This window comes from Gracilinanus agilis, chromosome 6 (genome assembly GCF_016433145.1).
Source record: "Gracilinanus agilis isolate LMUSP501 chromosome 6, AgileGrace, whole genome shotgun sequence".
Taxonomy (NCBI): domain Eukaryota; kingdom Metazoa; phylum Chordata; class Mammalia; order Didelphimorphia; family Didelphidae; genus Gracilinanus; species Gracilinanus agilis.
In genome coordinates, this window is record NC_058135.1 from 119,054,075 (window position 1) to 119,070,670 (window position 16,596).

The 16,596-nt window shown below is 36.5% G+C and overlaps 1 protein-coding gene across 2 annotated transcripts in view; it reads right to left on the minus strand.

The window, feature by feature from the left end:
- ARFIP1 (ADP ribosylation factor interacting protein 1) overlaps nucleotides 1-16,596 on the minus strand; it is a 148,225-nt gene that overhangs the window by 71,422 nt on the left and 60,207 nt on the right. The window contains exons 5-6 of one of the 2 annotated variants that reach the window (XM_044682420.1): nucleotides 13,448-13,543; nucleotides 12,007-12,119 (exon numbers count right to left, since the gene is read on the minus strand). In XM_044682420.1, the coding sequence (XP_044538355.1) occupies nucleotides 12,007-12,119; nucleotides 13,448-13,543 (209 nt within the window). The remainder of the gene's footprint in view (nucleotides 1-12,006; nucleotides 12,120-13,447; nucleotides 13,544-16,596) is intronic. The other variant, XM_044682421.1, reaches the window with a different exon arrangement.

The following is a 16,596-nucleotide window of genomic DNA, read 5'->3' on the forward strand; positions in this document are numbered from 1 at the left end:
TCTCTTCCTCACCTCCCTTGGCTCTTTCCAATGCCTCTCTACTATTCATGTCTCTTAATTCTCTCAAAAAAGGCCTGACGGGGGCAGCTGGGTAGCTCAGTGGATTGAGAGTCAGGCCTAGAGACAGGAGGTCCTAGGTTAGAATCTGACCTCAGACACTTCCCAGGTATGTGACCCTGGGCAAGTCACTTGACCCCCATTGCCTACCCTTAGTACTCTTCTGTGTTGGAGCCAATACATAGTATTGACTCCAAGATGGAAGGTAAGGGTTTAAAAAAAAAAAAAAAAAGGCCTGACGCTTCAAATCCCATATAGTTTTGTCTCCACATAAGTACATTCAACTTTTCCAATGGCTTATCCTCTAATTCTCTTTGAATCCTCATTATCTGGTTTCTATCTCCTTGACACTGTTAAGATGCTCTTTCAATGATCACTAATGACCTTCTAATCATCAATCTAATGGCCTTTTCAGGTCCTCAGCATTCCTGCCCTCTCTGAAACAACTCCTACTACCATATGTTTTCTTTTGGGGCTTTTTAGACAGGCCCTGCTCTCCAGGTTCTTTATGTTTCTTCTGTCTTCTTTGCTGGATCCTCTTCCTATTTCTAATACTTTAAGGAAAGCACTTCCCAAGGCTCTATATTTGTTCCTTTTCTCATCTCTCTCTACTCTTTCCCTTGACAATATCATTCAATTTCTAGGGCTTCAAAGATCACTTCTACTAAGATGACTTCCATGCTAAATTTATACTTTCCTTTTGGGTTCCAGAACTGAACCTGTGCAATGGACATCTCCCCCAAGATGTTGAAATACTTCCAACTCAACACATTGAAAAGTGAGCTCATTATCTTTCCCTCCTAAGCCTAGTGATTCTTTTAAACTACTAGTAAGTGGTACCACCAAAGACCCAAGTGTCTCACATGAAAACTCTGGTGATATCTTTTTTATTCTTCTCTAAAAAAATTACACATCTAGACCAAACAATAAGTTTTGTTGATTCTACTTCTGAAATGCCACTTCTCTCCATTCCTACTTTTCTACTGCTTTAAGTCACCTGGTTTATTTCAATAACCAGAGATATTCTAGTCTTTACCCTCTTTCCTCCAATCTACCTTTTCTATGGCTGACAAATCTTTCTCATGAATTAGATCTGGTGATGTCACTGATGTTCAAAATTCTTTGGTTTCCTACTGCTAACCAAATGAAATTCAAAATTCTTCCCCTGGCACTCAAGGTTGTCAAATTATATAACATTAACTTCCCTTTCTAACTCTGTTATACTTTAATCCATTTATGTTATTCTGTATTCTAACCCTTAAACTTATTTTCCTCACTTCTGATATTGCTCATATCTAGAATATCTTCCCTACATTTCATTTGTTGAATTCTTACTCTTCTTAAATCTTGATTTCCTTTTCCTAGATCTCTCAATTGGTAATAATTTTCTGGAACCTTGGAAAGCACTTTATTTCGTATTTCTCAAATACACTTAATGATTCATCATTGCCTGTATGTCTTATCTCCCTTCTCTTAAAAAGTTTCGTAAGGACAAGGGGTAATGGTATAAAAAAAATTATATCTAATCTATATGAGATCTAATTCATGAGAAAGATTAGTTAGCCATAGAAAGGGTGGATGGGGGCAGAGTCAAGATGGTGGCTTAAAAGCAGCAAAAGTTGAGTCCTCTGTGAAAACCCTTCCACACCAATGAAAAACAAAGCCCTTTGAGGGAGACAGAAAACCAAAGCCAATAACAGGACAGAGCCAGGGGACCCTCCTGCTTGATTTAACTTAAAAGGTACACAGAGAAGGTTGAATTCTCAGGTTAAGGAAAAGAAAGAAGGAAGATCCCAGGACCCTTCCCCCACCTACTGTGCTGAGACTCAGGAGGTTGTTGGGATCTTGGTGCCAGGGCACCAGCCTGGAGGGAGTGCCTTGCTACCACTGCTATGTGAGGTCCAGGGTTCTGACCATCGCTGGCAGGGAGGCAGCCAGAAGAGGGGACAGAGAGGAGGGCAGCTTGGTCTCAGCCTTCAGCCACCACTCCTTCATCTTGGCCTCTGCCTCTGGAAGTTTTGGCTCTGCAAATCAGTTCAACTGGCTAGATCTAGTCTATCAATAATGCAGATAAGAAGCCTCTAAAAGGCAAAAAAGCTCAATCTCCAACACCTTTCCTTCACCTACTACACGCTGAGATAAGAATTTGGCTGACTGGGATCTCACGGCAAAGGCTGCAACTGGGACAGAGTACCTTGATACTACCATGGGAAGCTCAGGGCTCTGACCAGGCAGCCAGCAAGGAGCCGGCTGGCAGAAAGGAATAGAGGAGGAAGAGAATAACTACCTTCAGCCTCCACACCTTTACCTTCACCTTCAGCTGGCACTTGAATGGCCTCAGGGCTCATTAATACAACAGGTCAGCTCCATCAGCCTAAGCCAGTTAATCAGCAGAGCAGAGCAGAAGCCCCTTCAGGACAGAAAAGCCCAAACCCAAGATCCAGCAAATAAACAGAGGAGCAAGAATACAGTCAATGTGGGGAAAGAAGGAAAAAATATGAGTAAACACAAGGGAAAAAAAAGGTAGATTGGAAGGAAGTGAGTAAAGGCTGAAAGATCTCTTTGGTTACTGAATTAAACCAGGTGGTTGTCAAGAAGATAGACCCTTACTTGATTGGATTTTAGTGACAGTGATAGGTTTTTAAGATAATCAATATTGTGATTCTAAAGTGATTAGTATAATTCCATTATAATCTTAATTACAATTAGTAGAATTTATGATTTTTGTAAGGATTTCTAACTAGAGCATAAAAACTGCTTCTAAGGGGACTTTCAACTCCTCCCTAAGTTGGTACTTCCCTTCTATCTGTTATGCCCAGTTCAGATCCCTGTAGCAAGGATGAGCCCACGCCCACAATATAATAAGCAATAGGAACTTTAATGCTAACTCAAAAGTTAGGGTCCAGGATGTTAGAACTAACGTGGACCCCTTTGGGAGGGAAGCATGGGTTTTTATGCTAAATGCATACATAAATCATTTGGGATTCTAGTTACACTGTGTCCTAAGGAACACCCTATTGTTAGTGACCGTGGGTTTCTCGGAGCCTTTCTGATCAGGGAGTCCCTAGCTTGTGTTTGCTTGTGGTTGCTTAGTTTCTGTGTCATAACTTTAGGGTTCTACATATCATGAGATGCTGACCATCTGAGTTTCATGTCCGGATATGGTACATTATGTCCCGATATTGTGCAAGTATGCACACCCTTCCTTATTGGAAAATAACCATCCTCTCCCCAGATGAGTCTGAGGAAATGGTCATCACTATTCTCTAAATAAGGGTAATGTCTTGTGATTTGACCTTAAGACAAATATGGGTTTTCCTAAATGAACTAGCCAATCAGCTGTGTAGTTTGGGTAATGGTTTCTAAAAAAGATCTACATGATGCTGTGTCATATGATATGTCATTAACCTTGTTTGGAAATATTCACTTTGTTACTGTCATAGTATATAAACCAGGTCTCTGCTACCTGGCTTTTTCTCTCACTGGGGTCCAACTATGTAACATGTGCAAGATTCCAGGTTTATCTGGGAGACTTGGCTCTCTTCCAATAAACTCTGTAAAAGTGAAATTTGGGAGATGCCATCTAAAAGTATATATATTTTCTATGGACACGTGGAAATTATCAAACTACATTTCCCGTGGTCCAACGGGTTTCTGGTTCCGGTTCTTTGGTCTCAGGAGTTGCCGTCTCGAACTGGGAGCAGAAGCATCTCCTGAGACAACAGAACGCTTACACTCTGTATTGTCACGTGGGTAAGTTAGGCTGACTTCCTTGGCCTAGCTGGGCCATTTCTAAACTCTGCTTATCTGGCTGTTAGGCCTTGCAGCTTGCAGCTTCATTTATTTAGCCTTTTAACCTTCTCTCTCCGTCCAGGCCTTTGGCCTGGACTAGCCTCTCCCTTTCTCTTTATTCCTACTTTTTACCTACCAGATTGTAAATAAACTCCTCAACCCGATACTGACTTGGGTCTGATTTTATTACGGAATTAACCTATTAAATTAACATATTTTAATATATATCTATAAATACCTAAATTTTCATTCTTACAACTCTAACTTTCTATTTTGACTTGGAGAAATTTGGCTTTTTTGACTTTATTTACCTAAATTGTCTATATCAGGGCAGTGGGATAAAAATTTCCGCAACATGGTTGACAGTAAAGCAGTAGAGAAGTAGGAATGAAGAGTAGTGTGTGGGTATATATATATAATTTTGATATAATTACATATAAATATCTTCCTAGTGCAATATTCTACCAGGGCAAGAGCTAAATAAATGTTAGTTGAATTCAAATTTTATACAAGTTTTCTGATAATAATGTAGCTGTAAACCAACTACAGTTCCCCCAACTGATAAATGATCAAAGGATAAGAACAGGCAATTTTCAGAGGAAAAAAATAAAAGCTATCAATAGTCATATGAAAAGGAATGAGAGAAATGCAAATTAAAAACAATTCTGAGGTACTATCTCACATTCATCATTTTGGCTAAGATGACAGAAAAGGAAAATAACAAATGATGTAGGTGATGTGGGAAAATTGGTACATTAATGCACAGTTGGTGGAGCTGTCAACTATTTCAACCTTTTGGAAAACAATTTGGAATTATGCCCCAAAAGCCATTAAATTGTGCATATACCCTTTGCCCCACTATAACCCAAAAAGATCAAAGAGAGAGGAACAGGTACTACAACATTCCTAGCAGTCCTTTTTGTGGTGGCAAAGAACTGGAAACTGAGGAGATGCCCATTAATTTGGGGAATGACTAAACAAGCTGTGTGTGAACATGATGGAATACCACTGTGCTGCTGAAAATGATGAAGTAGATGGTTTCAGAAAAACCTAGGAAGGCTTAGAAAATCATAAAAGAACAAGTGAACAGAACCAGGAGAACAATTTACATAATAATAGTAATGTTATAAAGACAATCAACACAATTATCCTACCCTAGTTGTCCTGAAGACTTTTGATGAAAAATTCTATCTACTTCCAGAATGGGAACTGATATATTTTTTCCTTTTTCTTTTTTCCCCTCCAGAATATGGCTTATGAAAAAATTTCTTTGGCATGACTTGACTTCATATTTGCAATGGGTTTTGTGTTTCTTGCCTTCTCAAAGGGTTAAGAAGTGAGAGAATTTGGAACTAAAAATAAAACTGAATTGAGATAAAATAAACATAATTCAGATTCTGATTGTCATTTATGCATTTGTTTTTTTTTAATTAAGTGGTACTCATATGTTGGTTCAGAGTTAATTATCTAAACAAAATTTAATTTAAAAAATTATGATGTTCTTAGAGACTAGTAAAATAGCAAAAGTAACAATATCATTCATGGTACAAAAATGTTGATGGCAAGTTGATTTAACTTTTTATCAGCATTCAATTTACAAAGTAAATGGGCATTTCTTGACTATTTCTCTACTTTAGAACAGAGAATGATCAAAGAGATCAAACTTTCCAAAGGAATTTAACTTTTATGAATATAGATGATGATTGGTCAGAGGAATGGGTTTGGTGAATAGCACGGGAACAAAATATTTATTTTTATAAAAAATAATTTGGGGAAGAGGAAGGGAAATATGTTGCAGATGCTAACATTTTGCCTGAGAAAAATTGTTCTAAAAATTATAAAGGTTTTTTTTTTGCAACACAGTTATTATGGAAATATTTTGCATGATTTCATAAATATAAATGATATAATTTTGTTTGCTTTCTCAGTGGGTGAGGGATGGGCTGGAGGAGAGAATTTGAAACTCAAAATGTAAAAAGCAAATTTAAAATAATTTTTTGGGGGGCAGCTAGGTAGCTTAGGGGATTGAGAGCCAGGCCTAGAGATGGGAGATCCTGGGTTCAAATCTGGCCTCAGACACTTCCTAGTTGTGTGACCCTGGGTAAGTCACTAACTCCCATTGTCTTAGACCAGTGATGGCAAACTATTCCCTGTGGGCCAGATCCAGGCCGTAGTTTGCCCATCACTGCTAAGCAATTCCCTAATCACTACATTTGGATGTGGGGGCATAGTGATTAAGGAATATTCTGTCTTAGAACCAATACATAGTACTAATTCTAAGGTGGAAGGTAAGAGTTTAAAAAATATTTTTTTTTAATTAGCAAGAATGTATAGCAAGATAAGAGTTATTGTGTTCATCTTGCTTATCACTATACCCAACTAGAATTTTTCCCTTTTACAGATGGAAGTTTTATTCATCTGTAAGCTAAATCAAGTGGTACTTCCATTAACAACTAATTTTTGGTACAAAGATCAAAAGAGTTTTTATAGACAGGGCTGAGTGACAGTAACGTTGTGTTGACTTAGTGGTAGATTATCACAGAAAAATAAAGGGTAAGGGGCAGCCTTCACCCTCTGTGGTGGGAAGGAGGTCTAATGAACAAATGTCTTTTGTTTTTAGGGAACTAAGGAAGTGAGAAGGAAAAAAGAGGAAAAGTTATGACTCTGGGTCACATAAAGTGAAATCAAGGGAAGTGGATATTTGAAGCAAATTATGAACTAAGTTTAAGGAATTTGCCATTTAAAATGTAGATAAAGCAATGTCATCAACATAGGATTTTTAAAGAATTCAAGTAACCTAGAAATAAGAATATTTGGGTGGCCTTCCTACACACAACTTGCAGAGTACTATACTTAGTATTCTTTTTGTAAGAAGAAGATTCACAAAGCATTATTCATTGGACCTGTTATAGGGAAATCATGGGAAAGAGGAAATACTGCAAAAGCAGAAACAGGGAGATTCCAGAACTCTGGAGAATGAGTTTCTCCAGGGGCAGCTGGACTTTCTCTCTGGAGGGAGACAGTGTGTGTGGACTTCTCTTAGAAGCAGCTTATCTACCTGGAAGTGGTTGAGGATGTGTCTGGACCCCACAGGTGGACTGTGTGGGTTGACCATTACTCCCCTTCTTTATGGATATCCGTCTGATTCCTGTTACTCCTGTTTATGTTAAGACTCTTGCCAAGACCTTGAAGCCAATTGTCAGTGAGCATCTCTCCCTTTTGACCCTCTGGACCAGCTTATCATCCAGCCTATTTCCGTACTCTAATTATCAGCAAAAGAGGGAAATTTGGTTAGGTAGAGAGAGGAAGAACAGTTTGGGCAGTTACAATCTGGTATAAGAACTACCAGGTTTTGGTGGGAGGCTCAGATATATAATTAGTGAGTTTGTCCCAATTCCCTTCCCTTCCTGTCCTTGTTTAATAAATAAACCCTGTTTATATCACTGTGGGTATACTGTCACTCTCTCTCTGGCTAGCCTTCCCAAGCCTTTGAACTTCTGATATTGGCCCTAAAACCTGAGTTACAACATATACCACCTAATTACCCAATCCAACTTATTTTATTTTTTATTTCAGACCCTAGGACAAATAGGATCACATGACACATGAAGGAGGGCTTAAAAAATATAAACTGCTTCCAGATGTACTTAAGAATTCAAACTGCCAATTTAAGATAACATATATTAGGGACCTTAGCCTATTTCCCCAAACCCACTATAAAGTCCTGACAATTAAAATACAGAACTATCAGTTTTCTCACCCATAAGAAAGCAGATGGATTAAATTATCTTTAGAGGTACATGTTTCCACCTATTAATGTTATTTAGTTTCTCATGTTTTCTCCAAAAATATTAATTTTGTAAGTAAAGGGGTGGAAAGTAATAATAATAACAATTACAATTGTATTTATATAGTGTTTTAATTTGTAAAGTATTTTACAAATATTACTTCATTTTATTCTCACAACAACCATGGTGCTGTTATTATAGATGAGGAAATTGAAGCAGAATAAAGTTATTTGCCCAGGGTAACACAGTTTGTAGATGTCTAACCCTGAATTTGAACTCAGGTCTTCTTGACTCTAGGCCCAGAGTTCTATCCACTGTGTCACCAGCTGCCTCTAAAAATTTACTCCCACATTTATGAGGAAAAAATTCTGTGATTGTGAAAAATTCTGATTAAAAAGTGAAATGAGCAGGGGGGTGGGGAGCTACATGGTTCAGTGGTTTGAAAGCCAGGCCTAGAGATGGGAGATCCTGGGTTCAAATCTGGCCACAGAGACTTCCTAGCTATGTGACTCTGGGTAAGTCACTTAACTCCCATTGCCTAGCCCTTACAGCTTTTCTGCCTTAGAATCAATATACAGTATTGATTTAAAGATGTAAGGTAAGGATTTTAAAAAGAAGTGAATAAGAGCTTATTTTCTAAATTTTTTTTACAGGCAGTAGGAGGAGGGAAGCCTACAATTATTGGCCTGGTGCCAACTTGGCCCTACATTAAGAAGCTGCATGGTAGAATGAGAAGAGTACTAGACCTGATCCCGAAAGAACTTGGCTTTGAATTCTGCCTCCTGACCTTAGAGTGTTTATTTCCTCATCTGCAAAAAGAGACTTGCAGAACTTACCCCAGAGGATTGTATGAGCTTCTACCGAGATAATGTGCACAAAGAACTTTGTAAACTTTTAAATATTCTTAAGGAAAAAAAGTGGAAGAATAGAATGAAGAGTGAACACAAGCATCAAAGAAGGTAGACAGGGACACATCACATCAGTGTTAAGAAACTACAAAACAAAGGTTGCTGGGAAAAGAGAAGGTAGGTACCCAGGTACAAAAAGCAGAAATCCAAAAGTGAGCTAAGGTGGAGGAGGAGGAACATGGGGACACAGGTGAAAATAGTAACAAATGAGCAATAGGTCAGTCAATGAACGAGTGAGATCACATAAGAAGAAAAACAGATCTGAAAGTTTAGAAGATACTGCATTTAGAGAAAGGAAAGATAGGAGGATGAAGTTCAGTGGCAACACTGATGACAGAGTCTAAAGGATTTTTTAGGGCATTTAGTGTTTGGGAAATGTGCCAAGTAAACCTGCTCTGGACACTAAGATCTAGGTTATTCTTCTAATAAAGAGTAAGGCAGATTTCTTCCACATCTCCTCTTCTAGGCCAAAAGAAAGGACATATATAATAATTTATTTTCATGCACTATTGGCAAAAAAAAAATGGCAATTTGATATATAAAAGGCAAGTTGATCTATACAAAAGTGTAAATTGCACAGAGTAGTCAGATCCTGATTTAGTTACGTAAAACTTCTTGCCTTCTTTCCTCAATTAGGTTACAGTAAAACAGCAACTTTTATGTCCCCAAAACTGTTACCTCATATACTCTTATCAAGTAACAATTTAACTTAAAATGGAAATAAGACCCAAAACATACTGATTACTTTAAAGATAATACTGATGTTTCCTAACATCATTTGGTTATAAAAATTTAGTTCAGAAGAATTATTGTCATTACATTCCTTAAGTCCAAAGCATATTTGTAAAACGAATTTAGAAAGGCATATTCTATGTACAAAATGGAAAAAAGTAACATCGTGTGAAGTGTGAATCAGACTTTCTTTGTCCAGCATCAGCAACTTTTAAATTGATCAATCAAAACTGAAAATACCCCTATTTAACACTTTGTAAGCCATCAAGTAAGAGAATTCACAAGCCATGTACTTGGAGAGCTCCACCCTTTTAACCCAATCAATCAGAAACTTGTGAATCCTCTGATAAGAGTTGATACCTTCAGAGGCCTATGATAAGAATGGACACCTTCAGAGGATGAGAGGTGTGAATCCCACAGACACTGCCCCACTGGGCACTGCTAGGCAATTTGGAAGCTGTGATTGGCCCCTATGAAGAGGGGATGGGACAAAAAGGACTATAAAAGTCCTAATCTTCTTCAGTTGTTGTCTTGACTGGTGACCTGCCTCTTGGATAGCATTCTTTTTCATAAGTTCCACAGGATTGTTCTCGATCAGTGCATTGCTGTTAGTAGCAGAGTCTATTACATTTGATTGTGCCACAGTATATCAGTTTCTGTGTACAATGTTCTGGTTCTGCTCAGTTCACTCTGCACTAGTTCATGGAGGTCTTTCCAGTTCACATAGAAATCAAGCAGTTCATCATAAGGAAAGATAACTTCTAAAGAAGCTAAGATTTGCATTTTAGGAGTACTGATGAAAGAAGAAAGACTATGTCCAGGAAGTAACAACTTGGCTGCCTGATAGTTTCCCCTAAAATAGCATCACATCTTATAGTTTTTTTTCTGAGATACAGTATGGCATAGTGGACAGAGTATTTGATCTAGAGTCAGGAGCTCCCAATTTCCTTAGCTATAAAGGGATATTAATATTTGCAGCATTTACTTTATAGGATTATGAGGCTCAAATGAGATTTCAGAAAGTTTGTCCAATGCTATGGTGCTATATGAATACTAATTATTGTTATAATCATATGAAAATACAGATTCAAGACAAAAATTGGGTGTGATTATTAAAATAAACCTTTCACTTGACAAATAGTTTTTATTAAATAGCAAACTGTACTGCATTTAAAACATTATTCGATTAACAAAAATTTAGAATTATTATAAGTATATATTTGTGCCATAAATATATACTTATACACTATAAAATAATATATAATTTCCAAAACATTATAATACAAAATTTTTCAGGATACATTCACTGTATAACATAAGAGATACAGGCATGATGAAAAAAATATTTTTCAACAGGGCAATCTTGGGTAAGACAAAAGGGGATATGCTCCATTTAAAAATACATGTATTTGTACCTGTGCACAGATACACATGTATAATTACATATACATATATATGTAGTCCTTAAATTATAAACATGTAGAAATGAATGACCCTTTTGATCCTACATCCTTGAAGCCAGTGATGGTGGGTATAGGGGGAGGAAGGGGCACACAGAGGGCTCTCTGTGGGCACTTGCCCCTCCCCCTGCAAGTTCATTATTAAAAAGGCAGAGGTACTTGAATAGAGCTGCTCCACTCTCCCTCTCCACTGTGCCTGACATTTTTTCACATCACCCATCCCTCTGCCCGGCAGCCCAATGGAAGCACTTCCTCTCTCCCTGCTGGGGTAAGAGGGGAACGTGGCATTCAGTCTCTGATGGGGGGCTGGCACAGCACTTGGTCTAGGGAGTAGGGTGGGAGCAGGGCATGGCATTCCATCTCTAAAAGGTTTGTCATCACTACTCTAAGCCATGCATAAATAGCTGTTGTTAGTGCCTTTACCCTGTTACAGATTTGTGTACTGTAGATGTTTTTGGACAGAGATATTATTCAGCTTCTAAGTAGAGCCCTCCAGCCCTGCCCACTGAGCCTTCTTCTTGCTATTAGACTTCAGAAAGCCTCGGGTTTCAGAACACAGAATGGCTTTAAAGAATTTTGGAGTTCAAGTCTTCTAAAACTATTTCAACAACATTATGGGTTAAATAAAAATATGGGCTTTCTGTGGGCTGGCCTTCGAAATTAATTGTGAATTATAGCAGAAATTCTATAAGAATCAATCAATGACTATTTAGACATATATATGTCAGGTGCAGGAGACACAATGAGCTCCCTCAATCCCAACCCCTCTCCCCAAAATAATCTCTGCCCTCACTTTATAGTATATTCTAGTGGGGGGAAATAATAGGTACACATCTTAAGTACTATGCACTATAAAAAAAAACAGTATAAAAACCTGAAAACGGTCTAGGTCAGGAATTGTATATTATTCAGGCATAGCTAATTTTATCATATACTTTGGGCAGGGAGCACAGCCTTTCATGCTTGTATATCCTTGTGAGGTACATAGCAGCGGCCTTCAAAGGGGCAATGGGATTGGGTAAAGTTTACTGCATTCCAAGGTAATGTGACACCATGCTTTAATTTATATTTGACAAGCACTTAATGAGTTAATGCTAATTGTTTGCAAAGCATTCTATAGGCTATACCTCCTTTCCATTACTGGCCCTGAACATTAGTGAAGTTGACTATGCTGGTGCTCATTTTATCCATTATGTTGCAAACAGTTACAGCCTTGCAGTTATTCAGACTGTTATGGAAATATATAATTCTGTGATAAAATTTTCAAACCTTATAAGTGTTTAGGCTCCATTTTCTTACAAGCTCTAATTTCTCCATTGCAGGATTTTTAGTTTCATCTGCTAAAATAACTGGTCCACTTTTCTGCTGTGTTCTCTGGTCACCTATATGATAAAAACAAAATACATGTAAACATAAAAAGGAAAAACCCAACACGGATATAATTGTTTAAATTACTGAACTATGAAAAATCAATTTTCTACAAAACGAAGGTCTAAAACTTGTTTTCTTTAATCATTAACTCTTTAATCATTCTTTAATCAAGTATGCCCACAAAAATATAAAATGAAGACATTTTATACACAAAACTTGCTAATTATGACAATGTAAAAAGTATTATTTAATGCCTAGAAGAATATTTAGTAATATGATTGAAATATTAAAGAACAATATTTAATAATATTAATAATTGAAATAAGGACCAAATAATTAAGTATTTGAAACAGATTTTTTAAAAGAGGGATTTAATTAGCATAATCAAAGAAGAGAAATAAGCACTGGCTTTGGGATCAAAGGACCTACACTCAAATTATGCTTCTCAAATATTAACTGTATGACTTTTGGCAAGTCATTGAACCTTCATAGGTCTTGATTTTCTTATTTGTAAAATAAGGGTAAAGGACTGGATAGCATCTTAGATTGCTCTCAATTGAAAACTACATCCCTGTGACCTATGATCCCTGTGAACAAAACACCTTGCAAAGGATTTTTTTTAAAGACAAAAATGAGGTATCTACAAAAATTTAACTTGCCTCATTCAATCTTAAATTCAAACCCTACTCTTCTTACTGTTTTCCATTCCAGAATATGAAGAGAACACTAGATATGTCTAAAGGCAGAGTTTATGCAAAAATTTCATTCACAAGCAGATATAGTCATAAAAGTCAATTAAAAACATGTTTATAATTTTTTGAAGTTGATTTTTTTCCCTTCCCACGTCATCAGATATATTCATTACCCAGGCCTATAAAAGATAAGTGCAAACAGAAACTAAGAAGAGGAAAACAACCCTTATTAATCCCATTCTCACTACAAAATTACTCAAGAGTTAAAGATGCATTTATTTAGTTGGAAAAACAGGATAAAGCTGCAAAGCCATAAAGCTGAGAGTTTGGGGACAAACAGATACACCTAAATTTTCCAGAACTAAGCAAGGAAGTTATAAACTAGTATAACATTTCAGATATTTTACCTTAGGAAAAGGTAAAGTATAAGATTTAGCTCATCCTACTAATGTCAGAAAAGACAGAAAGATATGCTAAGTACAGAAAGCACAAATGTCTTTAATAAAGGTATTAAAAAAGTGGCAGCCATCAAAAAAGCAGGAATTACACACACCTAATAATACAAGAGAAGTGATTATAAACTGTAGGGAATTAGTATAGCTTCAGCAGTGGCAAAGAGGGACTTATCCAGGCAATGCTGTGAATACCTGTAGGAACAATTAAGTCCCTTCCTTGTTCAGCCAGTCTGCTAGCTGCAGCACTGCTAGGAGATATAACAGAAGATATGGCTGGTGCTGGGAAACCTGAAAAGGGCATATACATTTAACTGTGAAAATCCATTTTTCTTCTCTTAAAATACACTGTACATTTTCAATATATTAAACAGAGATTGTTTTCACTGACAAATGAGTTAGTGTCTTTAGGAGAGGCTGAAACTAGAATGAAAAGATGAAGTGAAGGAAGGAGTGAGAGTCTAGTGAATGGAAGGTGGTTGAACTGAACTTCCACAAAACTTTTTCTTTAATTTGTTGGACAAATTTCAAAAAGGATATATACAGATATGTATGTGTACATAAAATATGTGTGTGTGTAAAGCTGTCTTTCATAGTTTGTTTAAATCATTCAATAATTGTACCCAAAGGACAGTAATTTTTATTTTGATAGTTCAATGAAAGTTTTAAAAATTGATCATTCTGATATTGGAATTAAATACAAAATCTTTAAATCATCATCCCCTAGTAGTTTACTTAAGATCTGATAGATTATTTTGTAGGGGAAAAATGGAAGTTCATATATAAACATATCATGTAAACATATACATATATGAACAACCTGGGCATCAGTTTCAAATGAATATATATACACATACATGTGTGCATCCCTGCCCCCAAACAAATTATAGGCAGCCTAACTTTGCGGCTCTAGCTACTTTAAAATGAGACACTAACATCTCAGTGCCCTGTGCATCTTCTCTAAGACTCTAACTTATACTCGCTTATTTGTATTTGTAGGGTTTCCTCATCTAGTTTTCAATTTGCAAATGAAATCAATGGTTCAGTAAAAAAAAATAATAATTTTCAAACCATATCATCTGTTTCTAGAAGTTATAAAGAAAAGAATACAGTTTCTTAAAAAAAATTAAGAAGCTACAAAATTAACTACATTATAGATTTTCATTCTGAACAAAATATACCTGCCTCATGTATATGGAGAGTGGAGAGTGGCTTAGAAGGCATTCTTCCAACACACTAAGCCACCATTTTGTCTAACTGCCAAAATAAGGATTCTTTTGTCTACTTGATTAGTCTCTGGTGGATAAAAGAGTTAAGCTCTTCTGAATAATTATAGATCTTAATGTTCTAATGTTCCAGATACTATCTGTGTCAGTCATTTGCAAACAAGAGGCCTCTGCCTTCTTACAAAGTACTCCTCTTCTCTTTAGACTTGGTAGCAAGCATCTTTGTATTTGCATCTTATTGTTTTGTATTTTGCATGATAATAATCAAAGGGATACTGAAAAATATTAATAAATTAGCACACATTAAAACCTATTTATGAGACTCTTTCCTGACAGTTAGCAAGGCAGATATGAATGTATTCCTACCCACTACTTTTATAGTAAACACTTTCATCACATTCTTCAATGTACACTGAAGGCAACTAGATGGTACAGTGGATAGAGTGCCTGGGCTAGACTCAAGAAGATCTGAGATCAAGTCCAATCTCTAACACTTACTAGTTGTGCAATCCTTGGGCATATATCTTAACCTCTTTTTTCTGTCTCAGTTTCATCATCTGTAAAATGCGGATAATAATAGTACCTACCTCTCAGGATTGTTGTGAGGATCAAATGAGATAATAATTTTGCAGTGCTCAGAACAGTACCTTGCACATTGGTAGTTTTATATGAATATTTGTTACCATTATTCCTTGTGGTTGAACTGAAAGGTCCACTTGAAACCATGGTACAACCTGCCTCTGGCATTAGAGGACCAGTGATCAAATCCTTCCTCTGCTGCTTATAACTTGTGTGGCTGTCACTTAACCTCCTGGTATCTGGGCTTCCTCACCCATCAAATACTTAAACCACCTCTCTCACATGAAAAATGCTTTGGAGTCTAAAGGTTGTATGTGGGATTGTATACAATAGGTCCTCCAAAAAGTCCACCTATTATGGATCATGAGATGACAGCTGGAAAGGTCCTTAGAGTTAATTTAATCCAACCTCCACACTTAATATATGAGGAAACTTCTTTCATCTTTTAAGGAATTTTATATGATCACATACACATAGATAACATCTTATTGAAACTTTTAAGGTTGCATTTTGCTCTCGTGAATGAAATGCATTTTGATTTTCAACCAAAATAATGGTGAAAATTAAGAAATTTAAATTTGGATGGTATCTAACAATCCCATGGAAATTTCAATTTCAGTAAATTCAGTAAAAACTAATTAAAAATATGTGCCTAAGTCAGTTACTTCAGTAAGCTATACTTTCCTCATAAGTGTTTAAAAGTATTTAAGGCCATGGGAATCTCTGAGATAAACCCAAACAAAACAACTCTTCAACGTTTGATAAAGAGTCAGATCCTGAAAGTTTAATGAGTTAAGCAAAGCAACTAGCAGTAGCAGAGTCACATTAAAACATAAGTTTTCAACTCTAAGTTCACTACTTACAGTGATGAAAAAATTTTTAAAAAGTTATTCATAGAAGTCTTGAACTAGAAGGATAATCTAGCATATATGGCAATTTAAGAAAAGATACCATTTAAAATAGTAAAGACGGGGGTGGAGCTCGGGGGGTGAAGGGGAAAGTAAGAGCATGAATTATGTAACCATGTTAACTTTTCTAAAAAATAAATATTAATAAATGTTTAATAAAATAAAATAAAATAGTAAAGACACAGGTAAACTCCTATTAAAATATGACTGGCTAAGTGGTAGAGTAGATAGAATGCTAGGCCTAGAGTTGGGTGGACCTGGGTTAAAATCTGGCCAAAAGACACTTTACCTAGTTGTGTGATCCTGGGCAAGTCATTTAACCCCATTTAGGTAGCCTTTAGAGTTGTCACTAGGACTGAAAGTAAGAGTAAAAAAAAATAGCTAGTTGTCTTTCATTAATTTCATAGCCTTTCTTAGTAGCCTGAAGCCTTGCCTCATTCTAGTGTTCTCTCTGTTGATTATTTGCGAGATTTACCCTCTAGATGCTTATCTGAGCATATTTTCTAGACTGTGAATTCCTTGATAGCAGGGATTGCTTTTAACATTCTTTGTATCTCCATCCCAGTGCTTTACAGTGCGATACACAGTACACATATAATAAATGCCTACTGACTAGAACTCTCTTAAAAAA